This window comes from Melanaphis sacchari, unplaced genomic scaffold (assembly GCF_002803265.2).
Source record: "Melanaphis sacchari strain LSU unplaced genomic scaffold, SCAv2.0 Contig82_pilon_pilon, whole genome shotgun sequence".
NCBI classification, from domain to species: Eukaryota; Metazoa; Arthropoda; class Insecta; order Hemiptera; family Aphididae; genus Melanaphis; species Melanaphis sacchari.
The window spans coordinates 407181-430349 of NW_020271585.1; the positions used below are offsets into that span (position 1 = coordinate 407181).

The window sequence follows — 23169 nt, forward strand, 5'->3', positions numbered from 1 at the left end:
GATGGAAGATAAAAATTTTAATTTTGCAAGATATAAAATTTAAAGATTTAAGCGAATCACTGAAGAAATACCCACCAAAAAAAAAATAAAATAATTTTATTATTACAAATTATAACATTTAACTCTCCGCTCAGAATATAAAATAATGATTATTACAATATTGTATTATATTTGCCAAAGTAAAACACTAGATCTGTTCATAGTTCATTCCTATACATTATATTATAAAGCCACTATAATATTTTACTACACTACACTTGTTATAAAAATATATTTACTAATAATTGTGTAACAAAAAAATAAATGGTTAAAAATAATAATCAATAGTTCAGTAGTATACTCGTAAATGCAATTTAATGTATACTTCTATTCAATAACTGTATAACAATACAAGTATAGTAGATATAAATAACTACTAACCAACAGTAAAAATCATATGTAAACTGTGCTAAGAATATAAAAATATTTATCGATTTATCCGAGGGTTAAATAATAAAAATAAAAAATACTATTTTTTAAATATTTTGTTATAGAACTACCACAATATGGCACTTGCGTGGAATTTTATACCCATGAGTTTTTTCCCACTGCTATTTTACCGGGTGTGTGTTTTTTTTTGTTTTGGATTTTTTTTCCTAAGAGTTTTTCCGTGGGTATTTTTTCCGACTATGGCCTTAAACCGATAACGTTATTCTAAATACAATATGGTATGCAGTGTGTTTTCCATACATTTGCACAGATCTCCTTTCAGAAAAAAAATAATAAAATAAAATTGCGTCTATGCGCCGATTAAAGCTCGCCGGAGCTTCGTCTAGTTTGTCTTCATAACATTGACATGGCAATAAGCTCGTTTCCGCGGAGGTACCTACGCCAAGAGCAAACAGTTTACTAAAAACCGTTTTGACGATATCTCCATTTCAAAATTGTTGAACATTTACTAAAATGTTTGCTCCCATCACTAACCGAATTTTTCGACGGTTTCGTGTTTCCGAGGTAGGTAACCCCAGATAGATTAATGTATTTTTAATAGAAATCTCTTTTCGGATCACTATGGCGATGAATAAACAGCTTCAGATGACGTATCTGTAAACAGTCAACAATAATAATACATAGGTATTATGTAACTACACGCAGTACGTCATCAAAGGGGAGAGCCTTAGGGGGGCTGGCCCGCTAAGAAAAGTCATTGGCCCCGAACTGGCTCTCTGGATTATATTATTTTTAAATACTTTAAAATATAGGTAGGTATTATGGCGTTTAATTGTCCTGAATCCCGAATGTATATAAATTGTTTTTATTTACACCTTTCGCGTGTTACGTACCTAGTGTAGTTTACGAGCAAATCGTGAACGATAATCTGAAAATAATACTTTCCGTGTAAAGACAAATATCGCGCATACAAACCAGACAGAAACGTGTTCAAATCCTGCAAGCTTTCCTGAATTCCAATTTTATACTTACACAAGTACTCTTTCGTAAATTAATGGGACGCCGCGTTCCAATCTTACGTGAAAACGCGAACGTCCAAAGTGGCCTATTTTGTACAGGTACTCCGTATAATTATTAACCGTCAAATAACAAAAATTAAATTGCAAATTTTTTTTTTTTTCTGTAAACATGCGTCACCCGACAATTTGAGATAGGACAATAAAACGTCTTATAATAGATTGAAAACGGGAATTCCAAATACGGATCTCTAATGTACATTTTATTTAACAAACACAACGACAACAGACGTCATCACACTACAATAGTGATCGCTGGTCAGTAATCAACTATTAACCAGCATAAAACAATAAACGTAGGTACCTAATAAATATGAAATTGGTAACAATATATTAATATTGTTTATTGAGTTGGTACTGTCAAATGTCAATCGCTACTGTATTGATTCGATTCGTTATTCACACAAATCGCGCAGCATTCGCAAGGTACAACAACAACTGTACTGCAAGCACAAGTATCAAGGAACAATATAATAATCGAGAGAAGTATCTACTGAAAGTTATGTTAATAAACCAAACAACCTTAGAACCGAGAAAGATAAGTACGGTAATAATTATTATACATACTTCCAATACATTTTATCGACCCAGTACCCAAGTCTTATTTACCTATATTTTATATTTACTTATTATTATTATTATTTGAGTTATTTTCCTATTAGTTCATAGTGTATTAATGTAGGTAATCTTTCATATTAATTTTTCTATATGTAGGTACCTATATGTTAGGTGTTAATCTGTATTAATGAATAGATACATGATAGGTACTACATATTTTATATTTTTAAGACATTTTATTCTATAATATTGTCGATTTATTTTTTATTTTTATTATTAAAATTATGACTATTTAATAGTGTCTTAACTTTTAGTGCATTATATTTTTGCACACTGTTAATCTCAGCACTTCAACTACCTATCTATTAAAAGTATTATATAATAATATAGGAGATAATACTATATCCTAGGATGTATGATATTAACCATTATTTGGTGATTGACCACATTATTTTCATAAATAGTTTTAATTAATTAATGATTTTATTCATGAAATGTTGATCTACCTTCCTATTTATTATATTATTATTGTTGTTACAAGTACCTAATCATGAAAAACTTGGATAATAACTATTTGAAAAAAATATTATAGATTAACAAAGCAGTTTAATGACTTAACAAATTGTCTTACAAATTAGATATCTCATTAGATATGAAGTAAGCTAGGTGGTTCATAATATTTTTATTTTTCCATTTATTTTGTAGTATTAAGATTTGTTAAATAAATATTTATAAATTATAGGTGATTATTTAAGCATATTTAAATATTTTAAAAGTTAACTAACTATACTAATATGTAACTATAAAAATTACTTACATCTTTTCTAGATAAAAATTGTTCAACACTTCTTTTCTAAACATAATTGATTGTTTAACATTTTTTAAGTTTTGCTCACATTCTATCTATAGTCAAACATTATAGGACCATTACTGATGTATCAAAACCAGCATTAAAAATATTACTAATCATTATAAACAAATATGAATTATTAAAATTCCTAAAATTGTACAAACTATTATAACTATTCCAGTTTCAAACTCCAGATGTGAATGAACATTTTCATGTTTAAGAAGGCTGTCTTATGACAATTGAAAGATTAGTACAGTAACACATTAATATTTATACCTGTAATAAACTCAAACAATTATACACTTCTACAAAATATGTGTTATTCGAGATTTTTAAAAATACTATTATATACACTACATCTATCTAACAGAATATAAATAAAATAATTTATTCATAAATTCAAAAATATCCAATGATAAAAATAATCAATCTGGTAATTTTTTTTCTTTTGTTAACCATTGTTAATGCATTTCAATTAGGTATTCATCCAATTAAAGTTAACAGCAAACCTTACTTGTATGATAATAATATTATTTATTCTATCTATTAATCATAAAACAGACTACTAATACTTTTAATTAGTTTCATAAAACGTACTCCCGTTAAAATAACAATTAACCAATACACGTTGTTAAAATGTAGTATTTTTTTTTTTTTTTATAGAGATATTGATTCTAAGGATAGGAATAATTGGGGGGTTATAAAAAACCGAATGAAAAAATGTCTGAACCCATTTCAATTTTAAACCGTTGCCTAATACCTACTCATACCCGTCCGTCTTATCGGCAGTCGGGTCTCGGATTTTCGTCTGCCGCCGCCGCGTTCGCGCCACTCGTGATAACACCCGGGCAGTGATTACACGTTGATAAGCGATGATAAGCGAACGATCGATCGTGCACGTGCACCACAACAACAATAATATCACGGCGTCCCGGTCGAACGTTTTCCCAGAAAACAGTATTATAATATTCGGTCGGTCCATGTTGCAAGGCGGACGCGCAAGACTGACGGCGATCATCGTCGTTGGCCTTTGCTCAAGTCTACGTACCAATAAGCGACGATGACCACGATAATAATAACGACGATGCTTGCACGTGCCTAACGTTTCCGTCGCTCACTCGCGATTCACAAGTGTTCGCCGCCGTTTGGCCACCAGCCATTTCGCCGTGAGATCCGTTGCGTCTTTTTTTATTATTATTATTATTATTATCGTTATATTTTTTTTATATCTTAAAACAGGACCCGATCGGATTCAAGAGGAACTGCAACCGCCGCCGTCGTCTTATATTATTATTAGCCATTATGTAATATTGTTCGAAACTTGGCACGGATACCGGCATAGCTGCTGCCGTCGAGCGGTGGTAAACTTCCGAAGCGCTAAATTTAGAACAGTAGTCGACTGAAGAGCCGCACCGACTCGTTCGCCGCTCGCCGCTTCGGAAATTCAATACAATCGCTGCCGTCTCCTAGTGTGTGCATCCGGCCGTGCGTCAGAATATTCATAATACGTTGCAGGTACACAATTATTTTCCGTTCGTTTTTGTATATTCATCGCTTCGAAAAATGAGCGACGAAGTGCTGGACTCTGTCAAGAAATGCGTGAGCGTCATAAATGGCGCGAAGACAGACACCGAAAAATTCGCCGCCCTGTTTATGGTAACCAAGACTGTGAAAGCCGAGAAATGCAATCCTCGCTCCAAGCTTGCCCTGTTCGAAGCCATCGAGTTCAAATTCATCAAGCGTTTGTTGCTCAGCGATGAAGTACCGGCTGGCTGTCCACCATTTGTCTACAAGTCTGTGGCGATGAGCATACTCACAGCGTTGTGTAATGTTGAAGAGGTTGCCACACATCAAGAGATATTACAGAACGTTGACTTGTTCCTAGGCATTGTGCTCGGCGAAGATGATGAAGACGAAGATGAAGTGGACGAAGACAACCTCATGCTGGTCAATGAAGCTTACAAGTGCTTAAATTTTATTGCAACGTTTGAACAGGGCTTAAAAGCCCTGTTTGATGTCGACACAGTAGGAAAAATGTGTAAAGTTTATTCACAAAAAAGCTTTCAGACAGATGAAGCATTGTCATTGCTTGTGACTATCGTTGAAAAGTTTGGTCCACCTTCCTGGGAAGGCAATGTCCAAAACTTTAACACGCTGATGAACATCTTAGCAGTAGATTTTGAAACTGACCACAGTGAACGAAAATTCAAATTATGTTCAATACTCTCGCCTTTATTAAGCAGTTGCCCAGAAGATATTGTATTAAACACTCAAGATATTTCATTATTTATTTGGCCTTCCAAATTATACACTGGGCTGAAAGACATATTGACTAGTAAGCTTGTTAAAGCACAACGAGATCCAGCCATCAAGTTAGCATCTCAATTGCTCACAATATTTGGTGCTGAATGGGCTCTACAAGATGTAGAAAAACCTAAAGTATTTTTCTTGATGTTAATACATTTGGCTTCAATTGAAATACGTATGCATTTAGAAGATAAAAAATTTGAACAGGTACATATATTATTATCTATTACTACCTATTATTACTTCTTTCTTATTTTTCTATACATTTAAGTATAAATTGTTAGGTATATAATTGCATTCATAATTACATTTTAGTTTAAAAAAGTTAATTTGGTTTCTAAAATGTATATGTTTGTAAATACCTACCTATAAGTATATTAGTACATTGTCTATTAATGTACAATAATATTTTAATCAATTAAAGTTTTTCACAACTAATTTATGATATTCAAGTATGAGTTATTTTATAAATATTAAATAAATTAAATTACCTACCTAATTAGAAATAAAAAATTAAAAAAGATTTTCTGTAAAAAATTGACTGGCAAGTACCTATTTACTTTCCATTTGTTTTTTTTTTAAATAATTAAATTTTTAGTTAAAATTACTGAATCTGTATGAACCCATAACATTTGATGTTGGATGTATTCCAATGAAGTGTTAGTGCTATGTAAAATATTGTAAATACAATTTATTACTATGTATTTTTGTAAAATTAAATTTATTTTTTTTCTAAACTTAATATCTAATTATAAAATATAAAAGGAAAAACTAATTTATTGGGTAAATTAATAGTTAGAAACATTTGTTAAATGTATTATTTATTGTATCTACCTAAATATTTGTATGCATTAATTTATTTCAACTAGGCATAAATAAAAATAATAAAAATTTATTTTCAACCATACTCAATTCATACTCAAATTCTTTGATTTAAAATTTCTATTGTAAAATAATTTATACTTATATCATAATAATTTTTGTTAGTTTTTGTCTTGGTTACTTATAAAAATATAAAAATACTTACGGTTTACTTAAATTTCAGAATTTATATGATTTGTAATTTACTGTAATATTTTTTTGAATTTACTTTATTAGATTCTCTAAGACCGTGATTTCGCTTCTATCATACACCCCCTTGCAGATTTTCAAAAATCTTGCCCCTCTCCCATCTATAAATTGAAAAAATGATAACCTTTTATGTATACTTAACAAATAAACTATTCAATATTTCAGAATGACTACATTTTTATTAATGATAATAATTATAAAATATGAATAATAATAAATTATTATAAACACCTCCCTAGCAATATTTACATGCCTCCCCCTCTGGTTAAAAAACTGCTCTAGGTGCTTAAAATATTTTTAGGTAGGTATAAATTATCTATAAACTATAATACCATAGTAATAATTTTTATTGATAAAAGGATATAGAATTTTGAACATTATTTACTTACTATTTTAAAATATGATATTTTAGACAATTAGGCGCTTTTTTTAGTTAAAGCTTTGCCTGTGTAAATTGGCCTTTTTTTCTTTTTATATAAAAATAATTGTAATTAATAATAAATTAATGGTGAAAACATACAAAATGTACAATCATATTTTAATTAATTAATTTTGTTTTTTTCTAGGTATTGGCTGCAGAAAATTTACTTAGTTCATGTTTCACAATTCTAGATGTATCAATTGCTTATATATCAACAGACACTTTAGATCTAGAAGAAAAAGAAAAACAGCATACATATACAGCACTTAAAGGAGCATTTACTGCAGTATTAAACATTTTAAAAACATTGTCTGTATCTAAGAAACCCTTAGAAATCAAAGAGAAATGTTTTGTATGTTTGATGCTCATGACACTTTCTGCGTGGTTAACGTTAGAAACATCTGCAATGAAACCAGCCGTAAACAATATTTTGCCATTTGCTTTACAGATTGCCAATGAATCATTCTTTGCGTATCGTGCACGATATGTATCTGAAAACGTCAAATCTGAAAATAAACCAATAACAAATGATCCTTTGAGTTCCGTAGATGTATTAAGAGCATTTTTACCCGCTTTATGCCATATAACAGTGGATGACAAAGGTCGTGCTTTATTGTTAAAAATTAAACAAGAAGAGGTATTACAAGAATGTTTGGCTTTTCATTGGTCAATTGCGCATTATAAAAAACCATTGATACCAAAATCTGAAAGAGGTAAACCCAGAGGACCAGAACCTGAAATTCCAGCTGAGCGTCTCAAAAAAATGGCTGACTCTAGAGGGGCAATTATTAGTATATGTAATACATTTATGAATATTTGTGTACTAGAAGTAGATTATGTGAAAAATAGTCCATTGTTTTTTACCCTCATGAAATTTGTGTTTGATAATCTACCTGAATTAAAAAACAATCATGAAAACCTTGTTGTGTATGGCAACATGGCTGTTTTAGGTTTATTGCTTCTAAAATTAAAGACTGCATACATTAAGAAAAATGACTTCTCTATTTGCCGTTATATACAGTCGACCATTCGATTTTTGTGGGATGCGTACACAGTTGATGAAAATAGCAGCAATTCAAGATTTGCATTAGGTCAGTTGGTTGTGACTATGACTTATAAAGAATCGTGGATGGAGTTGCAAGAGTTATGGTTTTTGGGCATGCAAAATCTTAGTGGCATCTTAACTCTTGTTCCGTGGATATCAGAATTTGCAATTGAAAGTGGTTGGGCAGAAGGCATCATAGATATGTTGGTGAAAATTAAGCCGGGCTCACTCCCAACCAATGTAAAATATGCTTATGAAGATTTACTATGTCGACTTATTGATGCAAACAGTGATCTGGTAGCCACGCTCAAGAAAAAAGACGCTATCACAGCTTGCCGGGGTCATAAATTTATGGAATTAGGTAAAAAATTATTTGGAGAATAATTATATTATAAGACCATTTGTATTTTATTTTCTTTAGCATTTATACTATTAAACATTTTCATTTTAATATACACGAAAAAGTAAAAAAAAAAAAACAATTATATATTGTAGTACTTGAATCAAAAAGCATATTCAATTAAGGACTAATATTATTAATAAGGATAAATATTTAAAAATATATTATTAATTTTATGAAATTATGAAACGGTAATCATTTTTTATTTGTGTGTCTATTAAATTATGGCCTATGTATTGCTTCTAACAGAGAGTAATCTTAAATTAACTATTATTCCAGGTTTAAAATAGTTTTTCTTGATGAAAATGTTTAGTATATTTTTTTGAAAGTATTAGATGTTTTAGTTTATAATATTATTATTATTATTTTATTTTATTTTTTTGGATAAAACGTTTGTAATGACTGATTTCTGTTTTTTTTTTTTTATTTCATTCAAATGGGCACAATTATGTGAAATCAAATTGCACTTCAATGTCAGTATATACAACATCATTAAAAAATGTTGCTGTATTTACCAAATAACTGTATTCCATTATTAATTAAAGTCATTTATTATACTCTTACCAATTTTTGGCTTAACCTATACACATAATGTTATGTGACTTATATTTTATTTAATCCATACAATATTGTAATCCAATTGTTATGAAAATATGTAGTTAGGTATACAAATAGCAGATATAAGTAGCATTAATAAATCCATAATGGTATTGTTTTTTAAGTAATAAAAAATGCAGTGTTGGAACAATTTGATTTCCGAACACAACCATTTATAGTGATTATTAATGAACAACAAATGGAGTAGTCATTAAACATAATAAATGTAGAAATAAAATTGTTGATCCATTGAAAAGGCTGTTACACGCAGGTATATAATACTTTAATAAATTAATAACAAAAATCTTGTTTTTTATTAACATTTGGTCAAAAACATGATTAGTCTTCATTCTTTTTTGTTTTTTTTTTTTATTTATAAAAATAAATATATTTATTAACATTAATACATTGTTTCTCAGTAATCTAGTGAATAAATATTCTTTTATTTTGAATTATGTATTATGGTTACTCGGGTTATAATATTATTATTATTTTTTCATGATTTAAATACATTACTTCACACTCACACAACAAAAAAGTAAAAATACAAGCATACTCAAGGTGTACTCAAAAGCTTATCATTATATGATCGGTTTCCATAAGCATATTTCCATACATTCTTTAATTACGTATCACACCTACCTATTACAAGAAATGTATTAAAAATGTAAATAGTTGTATGTTTTTAATTTTACCAAAATCAGTCTGAGCTTGAGTTAGGTACCTAATTAGTTGAATGTAATTAAAAATAATATAAAAAAAAACCCAAATCAAAACCTGAAATTTTTACAGACTTGAATTTATACACAAATTTTTAATTATCATGTAGACACGTAGACTTAAAACTGTCAAAAAGATAAAACTATTTTAGACTCAATTAGAAAAGTTTAAATATTTTTTTTTGGTAATTTGAGTTTTTTATTTTCAAGGTTTAAAATTGTTGGTCGACACGATAGCAGCTATTCGATACTTCCTATACCTATATGATTCTACACGTCTTGTCTGGGTAGTTATAGCGGTCTGCCATAAATTAAAATATAAATCGTGAAGATGATTTAAATCGTATGTTATGTGGACACCAGACTAACAATAATAGTAATTATTATACTCTACTACTTCCTTCTAAAATCTAGACAATGATGGTGCAATATAAGTGTGCTCTCACAAAGTCCTTTGTGTTTTCGAGTAAACAATTCAGATTATTATTTAATTAGGAATAAATAAACATTTAATACACACCGTAGCAACTATGGGTGTGCTTTATACTTATAGCTAGGCATATATTTTATACGCATTATGTGTATATTATCATATTCTTATAATACTAATAATTAATAGTAATAATAATATTTGGATCCGCGGTACCTACACCGTTTTTGTATTCGTGATTTTTATAGTTTACTCGAGATAAGAGTGCAGATAATTCATAAAAAAGAGAACCTATATTAATTGTGCAATTTGTTTTTTACTTAAAGGATTAAAAAAAAAAAACAATGCAAAATTAGAAGTATTTGAATTGACATTATAGTTTGGAACATTAATACAGCGATGCATAGGTAAGCTACTTTGATGGTTAACTGCTGCTGCTGCAAGTAGGTATGTCATAATGTAAGTAGGTATCTGTATAAGTATAACAATATATTTTTACAATATTTTAATTTTATATCGGATACGATTGTTTGTACGGTAGATATTGCGTGCATTTAGGTATTATTATATAACAATAATAACAACAATGATATTGAAAGTAAATTATAAAATAAAAATAATAGGTGCCAATACCGATATTAATATATATATATATATAACCACGTTAATTATTATATACAATGAATAATAATTAGAGCATTTAGAGCTGAGATTTTGATAGGTAGCTTTTTAAGTATTAATGTGATTCTTTTAATTTTAATTTTACTTTTTTCTACCAGTTTGATAAAATTAAACTTAAACGTTATTTTTCACGTAAAATTGTACACAATTAGTTGGTTCATCAAAATGAACAAACATATTGGTACTAACATAGTGGCTAAATACATAATATAGACATGCACAACATTTGTTGACAACCGATTTTATACTTAAAAACAGTTGAAGAGACAAAAGCGATATTGTTTTAATTTAATTTTTTTTTTCATTTTACCTATTCCAATAAACCTATATATTATCATACGTAAATAATATACTTTTTTACTTACTAAACTCAAAGAATTTTATTTTCTGAATATATTATCAAGTCTTTTTTGCTCATTTATTTATTTATTTATTTAGAGCGTTAAAATCCCAGCCCTAATATAAAAATAAATTATAATGTACTGTTATATTATGTACCTAGTTATAATATATATAGTGATACATGTATATGAGAGAAGGAATACAGAAAAAAAACGAAAAGACGGAAGACCGGTGGCTTGGGCACACTCCAAGACAGCACTAGAATTTTCTTAGGGTTGACCATAACGGATAATTGGCTGCATATCGTTGACAGGGTTGGGCATGTCGGAGTTCGACATACTCTGCTCCTGTGCCACGTAATTGGTATTTAACTGCGGAGTGGTGTTTTGTACGGACAACTGATCGTTATTGTTGCTGCCACCCATGAATTTCCCTGTCTCCGCGCGGGGTGGCATATTATTATAGCCCATTCCGCCGTTGTAGTTAGGGGATGGCATATTAGAATTGATGACGTAGTTCGTAGGCCGCATGCTCTGCTGTGGCAAATAATATTTGCCATCGGATTCGAATAGATTTTGCTGTTCCCTGATGGTCCCCGGCACCAACAGTCTCCGTCCGAAGTTTATGAAAGCATTGGTTCCGGTCGAGCCCATGTCAAAAACTCTCTGCGCTCCCGATTGGGTTCCGTCCAGTATTTTGCCGACTACACCCCTAAATGCAGTGGTTAAGCCTTCCTTTACGCCCTCGCCGTATTTACCAACCTTGTCGACTGTGTTGAATATCATGCCCATCGGTTTCTGGATAAACTGCATCGGATTCGTCGGCATCACGTTACTCAACATATGCATGGGTTGCATAATTTCTCCTGTAAACATCGAGTACGGTGTAGTATCTATATCAATACAAATACATTTACTATTAAAACTAGTTATATTATGTAGCTATGTAGTTCAGAAATTACATTTAAAAATAGTTTTTTCTAGTTAATAGAAATATAGAATGAATTTGTGTTGATAGGATCAATAAAAATTTTCATTTGATACCCATAATTTCATGTGGAGTTTTCACGACATTATAAAACTCGATACCTAGTGGCGTTTTCAGTGGTGAGAGGAGGGGAGGGGTGGCAGTACCCATAAACATTCGAAAAATAGGAAATTTTGTTTCAAAAATATTATTATTTCATAGAATTAAACATTTTATGTTTAAAAGAAATAATGAAGCGATATATTTAATATCTAAAAGCGTAGGTAAATAACTATCGTAATACTGAAGCTTTAACGATGGATAAAATATGGTACCTGAGAGAAACGTACGGGGTACTTTTAGAAATCTTTAGAACTTTCAGCTTTGATCAATTGCTCATAGCCTTAATTTACTTTTTGGAAATAATATGGTATCGTCCAAACTAGCTGCTATGACATTTTTGATTTAATTCAAAAACTTAACTCTTTTTTTTCTTCTTCAACTGGAAGAAAAAAAGAAAATTCTTCTGAAGTTCGTTAATCTTGAATTAATTAACATGAATAGAAAAATAAAAAGATATTCTCAAAACACTAAAAAGTTGAAAATAATTTCTGGCTTAGTAGTCATTTTCTTAACGTTCTACGCTATTACCTATTTATTATTTATAATCTTGACCATCGCAAATCCTAAGGATCCCAAATTATCCTGTTTATATGTCTTCTTTAGTGAGATATAAAGATTAGCGTTTATAAATAACTGTTCAGATTATTGAAATTAAAATTGTAGGTACTTACCTACAATGTTGGGAGATGACTGAATCTGATAACCTGGTACATTGCTTGTTTGGATCGGAATTTCGTATCCATTGTCAGCGTTGCTGTTTGAATAATATGTAAACTGATATGGTCTCTGTATCTGCTGATCTACGGGGAGCCTCACAGGATTGTTATTATTCGATGGAAATCGTTGTATGCGTGACGGCAACGACATCATTGGTTTCTTGTGCATTGGTGATAAATACCCGTTATAAAAAGTAATCGGCGAGTTATTCGAAGAATTTTGAGGGTTATTCAAAGGATTTTGTTGGCTATTCATCGGTTCGTCAACCAGCGGAAAAGGTCTTGTAGTTTGAACTTGTGGCAGATTTGTCTGCAATGATGGTGGGTTTGTGTTAACGCCTTGAGATGGGTTAGTTTCAATGAAAATTGGCGCCATTGGGGGACCATCAGTTTGAATAGATAGTTGAGATTGTTGAAAATCAGTTACTTGAACTGGAATATCGGTTTGAATAGGTTGTTGAGAACTTGTTACCATAGGTGTACCTGCATCATTGCTTAGTTTTTGTGATGGTGGATTTGATCCGAAATTAGGATTCATTGATTGTTCAGTCATTTCCTTTAAATTTGATTGTCTATCACTTTCCATAACATTTAATGGACCCATCGTTCCAAATGGTTGTTGCTGTGATGGTGGTAGTTGTTGTTGTCGCTGTGGTTGTTGTTGCTGTGGTTGTTGTTGCTGTGGTTGCTGTAGTTGTTGTTGTCGTTGTGGTTGTTGTAATAGTGGTTGTTGTAATAGTGGTTGTTGTAATGGTGGTTGTTGTAATGGTGGTTGTTGTTGCTGTGGTTGTTGTTGTCGCTGTAGTTGCTGTAGTTGCTGTAGTTGCTGTATTTGCTGTAGTGGTGATGGTAGTTGTTGCTGTGGTGATGGCAGTTGTTGCTGTGGTTTCTGTGGTTGCTGTGGTTGCTGTGGTTGATGTGGTTGCTGTGGTTGTTGTGGTTGATGTGGTTGTTGTGGTTGATGTGGTTGTTGTGATTGCTGTGGTTGCTGTTGTTGCTGTGGTTGCTGTAATTGCTGTGTTGGTTGTCGCAGATATGATGGTAGTTGTGGCTTTGGTAGTTGATCTTGGTTGAATGGTTGGAAATTTTGTTGGGAAAGTTGTTGCTCTCCTTCTACTCCTTCACAGTGTATGAAATTCTAAAATATGACATTAATTATGTTACTAAAACAATGTGAAACAAAATATTTAACCTCGATTATGTAAGTATTTATAAATATTTTTTTAAATATCCAATAAATTATAACTGTAAAATCCAAACACATGCCCACACATAATAAACAAACTAAAATGTTATACCTATTTAATATATAAGTACATTTAATATAAGTTTTCCCACTATAGGTATTCAACTTTACTCGATCACATCTTTAAATCGTTTATACAATTTGTTTTTAAGTTATTAAATATGATACTCAAGAAAACACACTACAACAGCATAATATAATATTAATGTTATATCAATGCATATCAACTTGAGCATTTTTATTAAAGTATCTTAATTATCATAATGAATAATGATCAATTTAATATTTTTTCGTTTTTACCATGGCCATGGTCAGACTTTTACAGTAAGTGACGCTAAACTTAGTAAAGTCTAAAATATTGCAATAAAGCCTTTTAAATAATTTAAAAATATAATAGTAATAAAAACAAACAATTATCTACGTTAGATACGTAAAATATAAACGACGTACATATAGAGTCTATAAATTGCCTCCTGGCCACTTCCTGATGAGATAGGGTTATACACACATACTTACATAGTTGATGATTAATAATAATTATTATTATTATTAGTTTTATACTACAGGCTACAGCAGAAGAAAAATATTATCGACGATTTTTAATATAATCGATACCAACGCCCTACATCCATATTCAGTAATTATTATAGTTTTGGAAGGCTGAAATATTTCATTTTGAAATTTTAGTATATAAGTATACAATAATATAGTTATGTAAATATTCGATATTTCTGTGAGATTTTGTATAATTTAAACATTTTTGTTGATATATATAATTAAACATATAATATTAAAGGAAATAATTATTTATGATAAACGTATAAAAAAATAAAGCCTATAAAAAAAAAAATGTATTGAAGTATTTCATGATATTTTCAAAAATTATAGTAACAGTAATACCCGTAAATACGCCTATGGTTTATTGGTTAACATGTTACATTGTTTTATAATAAACTTGAATTTAAAAATGTCTAGGTATTTCAATTATTTTTCCACGGAACAAAATAATTAATTAAACAATATAATGTACTACGGACGAGCATAAAAATGATAAAAAACTTCAAGGAGCCATGAGAATATTAAAAAATTGTATTTCCCTTGAGTTAATCATCGGCACATTGATTGTAAGTAATAAAATAGTGTCAATCCTTGATTGCCTCTGCCGTAACCTTTAAAGGTAGGTAATAGCAATATATTAAGATTTTCTAGTAAAATAATAATAATAGGTACTTCGTTATAGTTATTATTATTATTACACCTAATTTATAATTTGTTCGTAAAAAATTATTTACAGATTGTATATTTTTCAAATAAATGATAAAAAATAAACATACGTACCTATTATATTTGTTTATAGAGGTAAAATAATTATGGATATTAATATATTTAAACAAAAACACTTAAAAAATAATAACATCTAAGCAATACAATATATAAAATATAAATACTAGAAGTAAATCGAATGTAACCACTCTCACTTGATTATTCAATTCATATCGAATGTAGTTGTGTAATTCTATGGCTTTACAATATTATGATATAGGTAATGTGTGAGCATTATCATTCATCACATATCAAATTAAATTAAAACAAAAATCGGGAATTCGTCTTGTTGTATATATTATATAAAATGTATAGCGTTCAAAGTCGAGCAGGTTACCACATCGATTCTGAGCAAACGCGAGGCGAGTAAATCGGCAACAATATGGATACAGGCCACGGGCAAGTTGACGATTTTAATCAATCCGTTAAGTTAAGCGTGAGTATAGGAAAAAGTGAGTAATAAGTCGAGTTACATATGGACTAATACGTTTTTCATAACTCCGATACGGAAGTATGGGGCCGCGCCGCGCAAATTACTATATACTTACATAAAATATAACGAGTAGGTACCGACCTGATTAGCGAAGATCGCGACGAGCAGCCAGAGGACGGTCGCGGCGGCGAACCGGCCGGAAGCATTTTTACCGTTGACGACCATCGTCGTCGTCGTGTCCGTGTTCGTCGTCTTAGTGGCGATCACGCGTCGTGGCGCGCAAAACCGAAAGAGTTGTCTCGCGGAAGAGACGGAAAAAAATTTCGTCGAATTATTGTCGTCGGACTTCACCGTTGGATCGCGCGACACTGCTGCAGTGATGGTATATATAACGACACGCGATCGGTATCGTCCTTATATAGGTACGAGGTTTGCAGGCCTTTTCAGGATGGCGTGTCTGCGTGCGCTTTTTTTTTTTTTTGTCGGAACGGGTCTTTTGTGTTCGCCAAAGCGCCGAGCAGATGTGACAGGTCGCGTGCTCTCGACGGTTTCTTTGTTTGCGCGCGCGGTAATGACAAAACGACGACGACGACGACAACGTCAACGACAACAACAACAACAACGATGACGACTATATACGACGACAGCGGTGGTCGTCGTGTGTGTGTGCGGGTGTGGGTGGGCGTGTGCGGGTGCGTGCGAACGAATTATAAAAAACGCTATTCAATACGCCGTTATAGGTTATGATGGGTACGCGTTACGTTTTGATATTATTTTTTATTCGATAAAGTTTCGTTCTATCGTCGGACCGACTTGAACGGCCGACGGGAAGTCGGGGTCTCGACCGTATCGGTTCGGGCGCTCAAGACACCGCGGGACCGTCTCGGCGCGTGAGGGGGGTACTGCTGTGGGCGCGGACGAGACGACGGAGACAAATTTCGGGGCGGAGACGAGAGACGGGTTTATTCTGCGGAGGTCGCCACGGGGGTTAGGGCTTATTTTTCGGTTCGACGATTCCACGGCACCGCGAGCGCGACTGCCGCGTCGGTCCGGGTCTCGCGTACGCTCCGGTCCGCGTACGACCTGTCGGCGGCGCGAGAGAAAAACAAACACGCGACGTGATTTGCCCATTCGTCGGTGGTTTTGCCGTACGCACGCCGGCCCCGCCGCCGCGATGTGTAACCCCATCGTCGACGTTGTAACGCCAGCGCGTTATTATCGCGGCGATCGAAATTTGACAGGTGTCTGTCGCCCGGCGAAAGGGCCGTGCGGTGCGGTGCGGTTACGCGCCGCCGACTTGTTCGTACTTACTACAATGTAATGATTTCGCGGATAATATCGGATACCCGATCACCAGGTCGGTGACATACCGCGCAAATAACTATATTCACGCGATGGTACAAAAAAAAAAAAAAAAAAAAAAAAAAAAAGGAAAGAAAATAACAAACAGATAAATGCACAAAAACATATTATATTATAATTTATAACACATATTATGATATTGAGAATAGCATTACAAATAACCGTCGATATTTTTCGAATTTTGTCGGGGAAAAAAAAAAAAGAATAATAATAAAAACGCCACTTGCCGCGTCCTCCCAATTATAATAATTATCGCGGGTTTTTTTTTTTTGCCTTTTCCATATTTTAAAAGGTGATTTTTTTTTTTTTACACGTTTGTTTCCACCGTAGTAATAACCCGTCATTAAAATAATCATTCCATACAATTTTCGTCGCAACGGGGGGGAGGAGCGTCGAGTATAAATTGCTAGATCGCTCGAGCATTATAGTCGCTTTCTGAAATACTGAATTTGTTCAAAAAAAAAAAAAAAAAATACACGCATTAATATTTTATAGATTTTGAATTCCAGAAAAATGAAGAGCTTTTCCGTAATCACCGTGTCAATCGTTTTGGCCTTTATTGCGGCCAACACGTCTGTGAGTATAATATATTATGTGTTTGACAAGAGGTATATTGAAAATTTGCATTTACGCCGCCGTAATAATAAGCCATTAACGTTTTAATCGTTCCGACATTATGACATGCGATCGTACACATTTAATTATTATTGTTTGTCCTTAAATGACAAAATGTTGAATCGTAAAACTCATAACAACATAGGCAAGAACGATCATATTTGTCAAATTAGTCGTAAAGTTTAAACGTATAAAATATTAAGCAACGTGCACTTGGCTTCCAAAATTAAGGGGCCTCATAGCCTCTGTTTATTTATTGATTTTAAGCGGACGATTAATATATATTAATAAATTAAAAATTATAGATTGAAAATTTAATAAGAAGTTTTTCATATCTTCTTCATACACCAATTAAAATATTTTAAAAACAAAGTCATAATTAATTTTTTAAAGCGTCTATAAAGTATTTAAATGTTAAAGTGTTGAAATTCATTAAAATCGCGATAATTCGCAAATAATTTTGTAGTTATGACTTCATAATATTTTTGAGATTTGAAGCGTGAAAATTTAATTTAATGTTTACATATTATTCATAAAAACTAAAAACTTTTCTTTTCACTTTTATCTACGGTATTAAGTATTTGCTTAAAGCAAACTTTAATTTAAAATTAAAAGTTTATTTACTTTTATTAATATAAAATAAAATTTCTTTTGAAATTTAGATTGATAAAAGTCAACTCATAATCATTTATTGTATACAGAGACTATTAAATCAAAATTTAATACATAAATTCATTGTAGTGACCTAATCAATGACGAAGTACTCTCGATATTTAGACAGAGTAGGTATAACGAGTTCTCGGATTTTTCAAAAATATATTGGTTTTTTTCTTTTTAATATTTATTTGCATAAATATTATAAATAATAGTTACTTCTAAATATTACACACTTCAGAACGCTTTTTAAATTTATAATTAATTTAATATTATATTCAATGCCTACCAATATTCTTTTTCTGTCTTTTACATGATAATTTTTATGGAATGTGTATTTATTTATACAATTATATATATATATCTTGATAAAATATTATGAATTTCAGAAAATTAAATGGGATTTAAAAAATAAAACCAATAAAACAATAGGCTGTGTCATTTTTAGACAATAATTTAAGCGAATCACAATTAGCAGAGTTCAAATATTAGTATAGTACAGTATTTTAAATTATACAATTTTTAATTTAAAAATATGGTAACTTATTACATGATACTCACATTCGTATCTCAATTATAAGTAAAATACAGTACCTACCCAATATGTGCACTTACAAACCCTAATGAGTTTTACTGTATATTGCATAATTTTAATTGTTGTTAACACATAGTATGTATTCGAGGTATTTATACTTCATACTTCAATTCAATATTAATTTACAATTTCTAACGAAATATGTGTCTCATTTAGGTTTAGTGAATGATTAAAGAAAAAATAATAATTAAAAATGTACTTTGGTATAAATGTTATTCATTGGTAAACTATAATTATGTCAGCTGTCATAAGACTAAAAATCAACATTCATCACTCATCAGATTTATCAGATTTGATATTATATTCCATTATAATGTGCTGTAGCTGTTGTTTCAAAATTTTTTGAACCATTACTCTTAATGTAATAATATAATCGAATTAGACCTTTGCACAGTCGATTGAAACAATGGAATAATATTATAATTTATGATATTTTTTGGCCTTGATGTAGAAGCCCTAAATGGAGCCTCCATACCTATATGCTTTATTGGGAAGTTAAAATTAAAAAAAAAATTATACATATTTCTTTGAACAGTTTTTATAACCATTTACAGTAAATAATAATTTATTATACTTATAAATCTATGCATATAAACTATAACATCAAGTTTTATTTTTTTATGATTTTTGTTTTAAATTATTGACCAGCAAAATTATCAGTTTTCAAAGGAAAATTAATATTGATTGACGTACATTTTTATTTATCTAATGCTCAACATCACGAGTTATGACATGTGAAGTTCTAAAGTTTTAATTTTTGTTTCTAAAAATCGTTTTTTTCATAGAAGAATTGTAAACGAAATGCCCTTTCATAAAGAGACTTTGTCTGTACTTTGCAATATTACCAAAGGCACTACTGGTTTTAGAACAAATAAATAATAATGAGTAAAATACATAATTATCTATCTTATGTTGTTAAAATATATATACATATTACATACATATATATTAATGTAATTTTCAAATATTTGTTCATGAAATAAAAAATTAAAAAAATACTATAAAATATTTAGAACTTTAATCACAATTATTGCGTGGCAATCATACTTTTTCCAAAAAATTTATGTTTTCGACGTTTGGTAGATGGGCTAAACCATTTCTTTGTACTCTTTATAACGCTTTAACGGTTTCTCATTATTACGTTCATCTATAATCCCTATAATTCCTAATATATTATTAAAATATTAACTGCATAACGGCACAACGTATGAGGCCTACGTATTTGTGACGATAAATCGGTTGACTACATATTATTATCATGTTTCCCCTTCATTCATTTCGTTTGTCGTTTTTCAGGCGCACGAATCGTTTACAGGGCAAAACGTTTGTGACATTAAATATCACTTTCACGAAAACTTGGCTTCGGTGATTACTGACGACGTAGGCATAAAATTGATCAATGAATTGCGACAAAACTATAAGAACATCTGCTTGGACCCGATGGCCCACAATTCAATCGTTTCCCTAGTCGACGGGATCATCGACATGACGACCAACACCAATGTCTCGCAAACCCTAGGAAATACATTTTACTGGGCTAGGAAGATCATGAAGGACCCTAAATTCCGTGCCGTCTGGCACGAGACCATGAAAGGTGTCAATATGAGTCTTGATAATTTCGAGGTCACTCAGCAGGTAACAGATACGTTATTCGACCAACTCAGTGCATTGTTGAACCATCCCAAATTCGATTCTACATTCGAATCAGTGGTCAAAAATCTGTCCATGCTGATTAACTTCCGCAAGAACATGTTCTCGAAAGCTGGTTCCTTCCTTTCCAAGCAAAAACGTCACTTCAGAGATGGCAGGCAATAACTGCTAAACAGTTGTGTCCGCTACACCGAAAAAATAATAATTTATATACAATAATGAAACAAGAACATAAACATAAATGTAAAATTAAAAAAAAAAATTATATTTTTAAATGTTTTCCGTTTATAAGACAAATAATTGTACCTAAATCACGTTTGTTCGGTTATTACTTATTTGTAACTATTATTGTACATAAAAATATAATATAATTCCCATACTATATCTCTCATACGACTGTAATGCGAATAATTACAAAACAATAAATTACAGTTGAACTTTTCGTTAACCGATGTGATCGTAATTATGCGCACTGCAGATAATACCATCACGTCATAAACAGGATATTTTGTCGTATTTTGTATAATTAAATTAGGGAAACGACTACAATATAGCTGGGATAACGACGAACGAAAGAAGCAGAGATTTTCCAGTGTTTTGCATACAATACAATACAAATTACAGCGTGATTATATTAAGATCTACGATTATGATTTGGATCTCAAAATACCAGAGGACGCATTAGCGCGTAAGTCGATTTAACTATACGCTACTTTAATATTTAATTCGATCGTCTGCCGGAACTCCGTCATATCTCGCGATCGATGTTTTCCTAAGCCGTTATTCTTAATTCGTCGTCCAAAATCATCGCCGTAAATCGGTAACGTATTCAAGTATGGGCGGGTGTGTGGTGCGAGCGAACTCGCCCCATTACGTACTGGACGCGACGTACGGCTGCCGCGCTAAATTAAAAAAATGAATAATGAATCGTCAAACCGATCACGGTCAACGGTGTCACCGGGACAATACGATATATCGTCGCGTCCAGATCAGCGGTTCTCAACCCGGGGGGGGGGGGGGGGGGTGTCACCAATAGTCTTTTTAGGGGCCAATGTTTAAAAAATATTCACATATAATAATATAACGTTAATTTAAAAAAAAAAATCGTATTTCAAAATTAAACATTATTATTTCAAATGTTAATTCCACACGAATTTATCGAGTGTACTCGTCGCCTTAATTTTAATACGATATAATAATCATATTAATCTATCGCTGCTTTTTAACGTGTTATCACAATAAAAGGGTCGCTCGAAATCCTAAAATAATCTAATCATTCAAAACGTTTTTGGTTAGGGCATACATTGTGTTTATAACGCGAATCGCCAACTTTAAACTTGAAAATGTGACGGGGCCAGATAAATAAAGGCTCAACCTAGCCGCCTGCAGTCGCCCATCCCCGTTATACACCAATGCCGCGATATGTCAATATCGTGTGCGCTGCTGTGTCGTATAATAATCATCGTATTGTGTAAATATTATGTTTACGCGTACAACGTACCGTATCATATCTACTACAGCGCGGGCACGCTTGTCGTCGGTATGTGTTTTGATCGGCGAGCGTTTTAACGCGCCGCCAAGTAGGTCGGTGCCGGGTCGTTTGCCAGCGCATCGATTACACGCCGTAGTGGTCCCATCATCATATTTACAAGTGTGGCGAACACATGTCGATAATGACGGTTTTGGCTGCGAAATCATGTTATCCTATACACACACACACATATCATTCCATATATTATCGATCGAACTTGACAAACGCTTAAATCGCGGTATACCATGGCGCGCGTTATACGCGTAGGTAATGGTACAGGAGGTATCTGTCGCCGCGCGTAGCGACGATGAGTCGAATACGATGTGCGAATAAAAATACAATAACAAAAACGACTCGGTAAAACAATATTATAATTTGTTAGCGTTTGCTACGAGTTTACAATTATGACAAACTATTCGTTATATCATGTTTTGGCGTACGGCACAATATGCGCGCATACCTACCATTACCGCTATTACCTATACATTACGCGCGTGGAGTTATTATAATAATAATAATAATTGTTTGTCGCACGCACATGTCGTCGTCAGTCGCAGTGCAACGCAGCACAAATTATTATAACAGGAGGACCCAATGATATTTTGATATTTTTGCATCGTTAGCCTACGCGGGCCCGTGGCGCTAGTGCGTACGCGGATATCGATCAACTGCGGTATAGTATTATTACTGTGATAATGCCGAGATCCTCCCCTAATCTATCATAGTTTGGGTTTTTCAGACGGCCAATAAACGGTCTTTATTTTTAATTTATTTATCAAAACGAAAAGGTGTATTGACGTCAATTGAATTAGTTACAGAACGAGTTAACCTACCTCCGTGTACACTCCAGCTTGTATTTACAGGAGATAAGGATAGCAGCGTATGTACAGCTGTTAAATATAATAATTAAACACAATATATAACATAAATTATAATTTTCAAATTATTCAATGATAAGAACGAAAAACTAAGCTTTATGTTAAATATGAAAGAGATGAGATAAGAGAGAGAGAGTCTTTTATAGAAAAT

General features: G+C 31.9%; 3 protein-coding genes across 5 annotated transcripts; 2 read left to right on the top strand and 1 right to left on the bottom strand.

The window, feature by feature from the left end:
- The first annotated feature begins 3830 nt into the window (after positions 1–3830).
- On the top strand, positions 3831–8438 carry LOC112602120 (neurochondrin homolog). Of its 2 annotated transcripts, none has more exons than XM_025350057.1 (3): positions 3831–4088; positions 4153–5427; positions 6858–8438. In XM_025350057.1, the coding sequence occupies exons 2-3, from the start codon at positions 4477–4479 to the stop codon at positions 8139–8141; spliced, it is 2235 nt and encodes a 744-aa protein (XP_025205842.1). In that variant the 5' UTR covers positions 3831–4088; positions 4153–4476; the 3' UTR covers positions 8142–8438. The 2 variants fall into 2 exon arrangements, with proteins under 2 accessions (XP_025205842.1, XP_025205841.1); XM_025350056.1 differs by having other exon boundaries at positions 3831–4079.
- A 2631-nt stretch (positions 8439–11069) lies between these two features.
- Positions 11070–16815, bottom strand: LOC112602123 (bromodomain-containing protein DDB_G0280777-like). Of its 2 annotated transcripts, none has more exons than XM_025350060.1 (3): positions 15875–16815; positions 12687–13869; positions 11070–11818 (listed from the first exon to the last, which is right to left on the bottom strand). In XM_025350060.1, exons 1-3 carry the CDS (start codon positions 15956–15958, stop codon positions 11196–11198), a joined length of 1890 nt encoding a protein of 629 aa, XP_025205845.1. In that variant the 5' UTR covers positions 15959–16815; the 3' UTR covers positions 11070–11195. The 2 variants fall into 2 exon arrangements, with proteins under 2 accessions (XP_025205845.1, XP_025205846.1); XM_025350061.1 differs by having other exon boundaries at positions 11070–11791; positions 15875–16812.
- Positions 16816–17538: 723 nt separating this feature from the next.
- LOC112602121 lies at positions 17539–21000 on the top strand. Its single transcript, XM_025350058.1, has 2 exons — positions 17539–17671; positions 20256–21000. Exons 1-2 carry the CDS (start codon positions 17609–17611, stop codon positions 20772–20774), a joined length of 582 nt encoding a protein of 193 aa, XP_025205843.1. The 5' UTR covers positions 17539–17608; the 3' UTR covers positions 20775–21000.
- The last annotated feature ends 2169 nt before the right edge of the window (positions 21001–23169 follow it).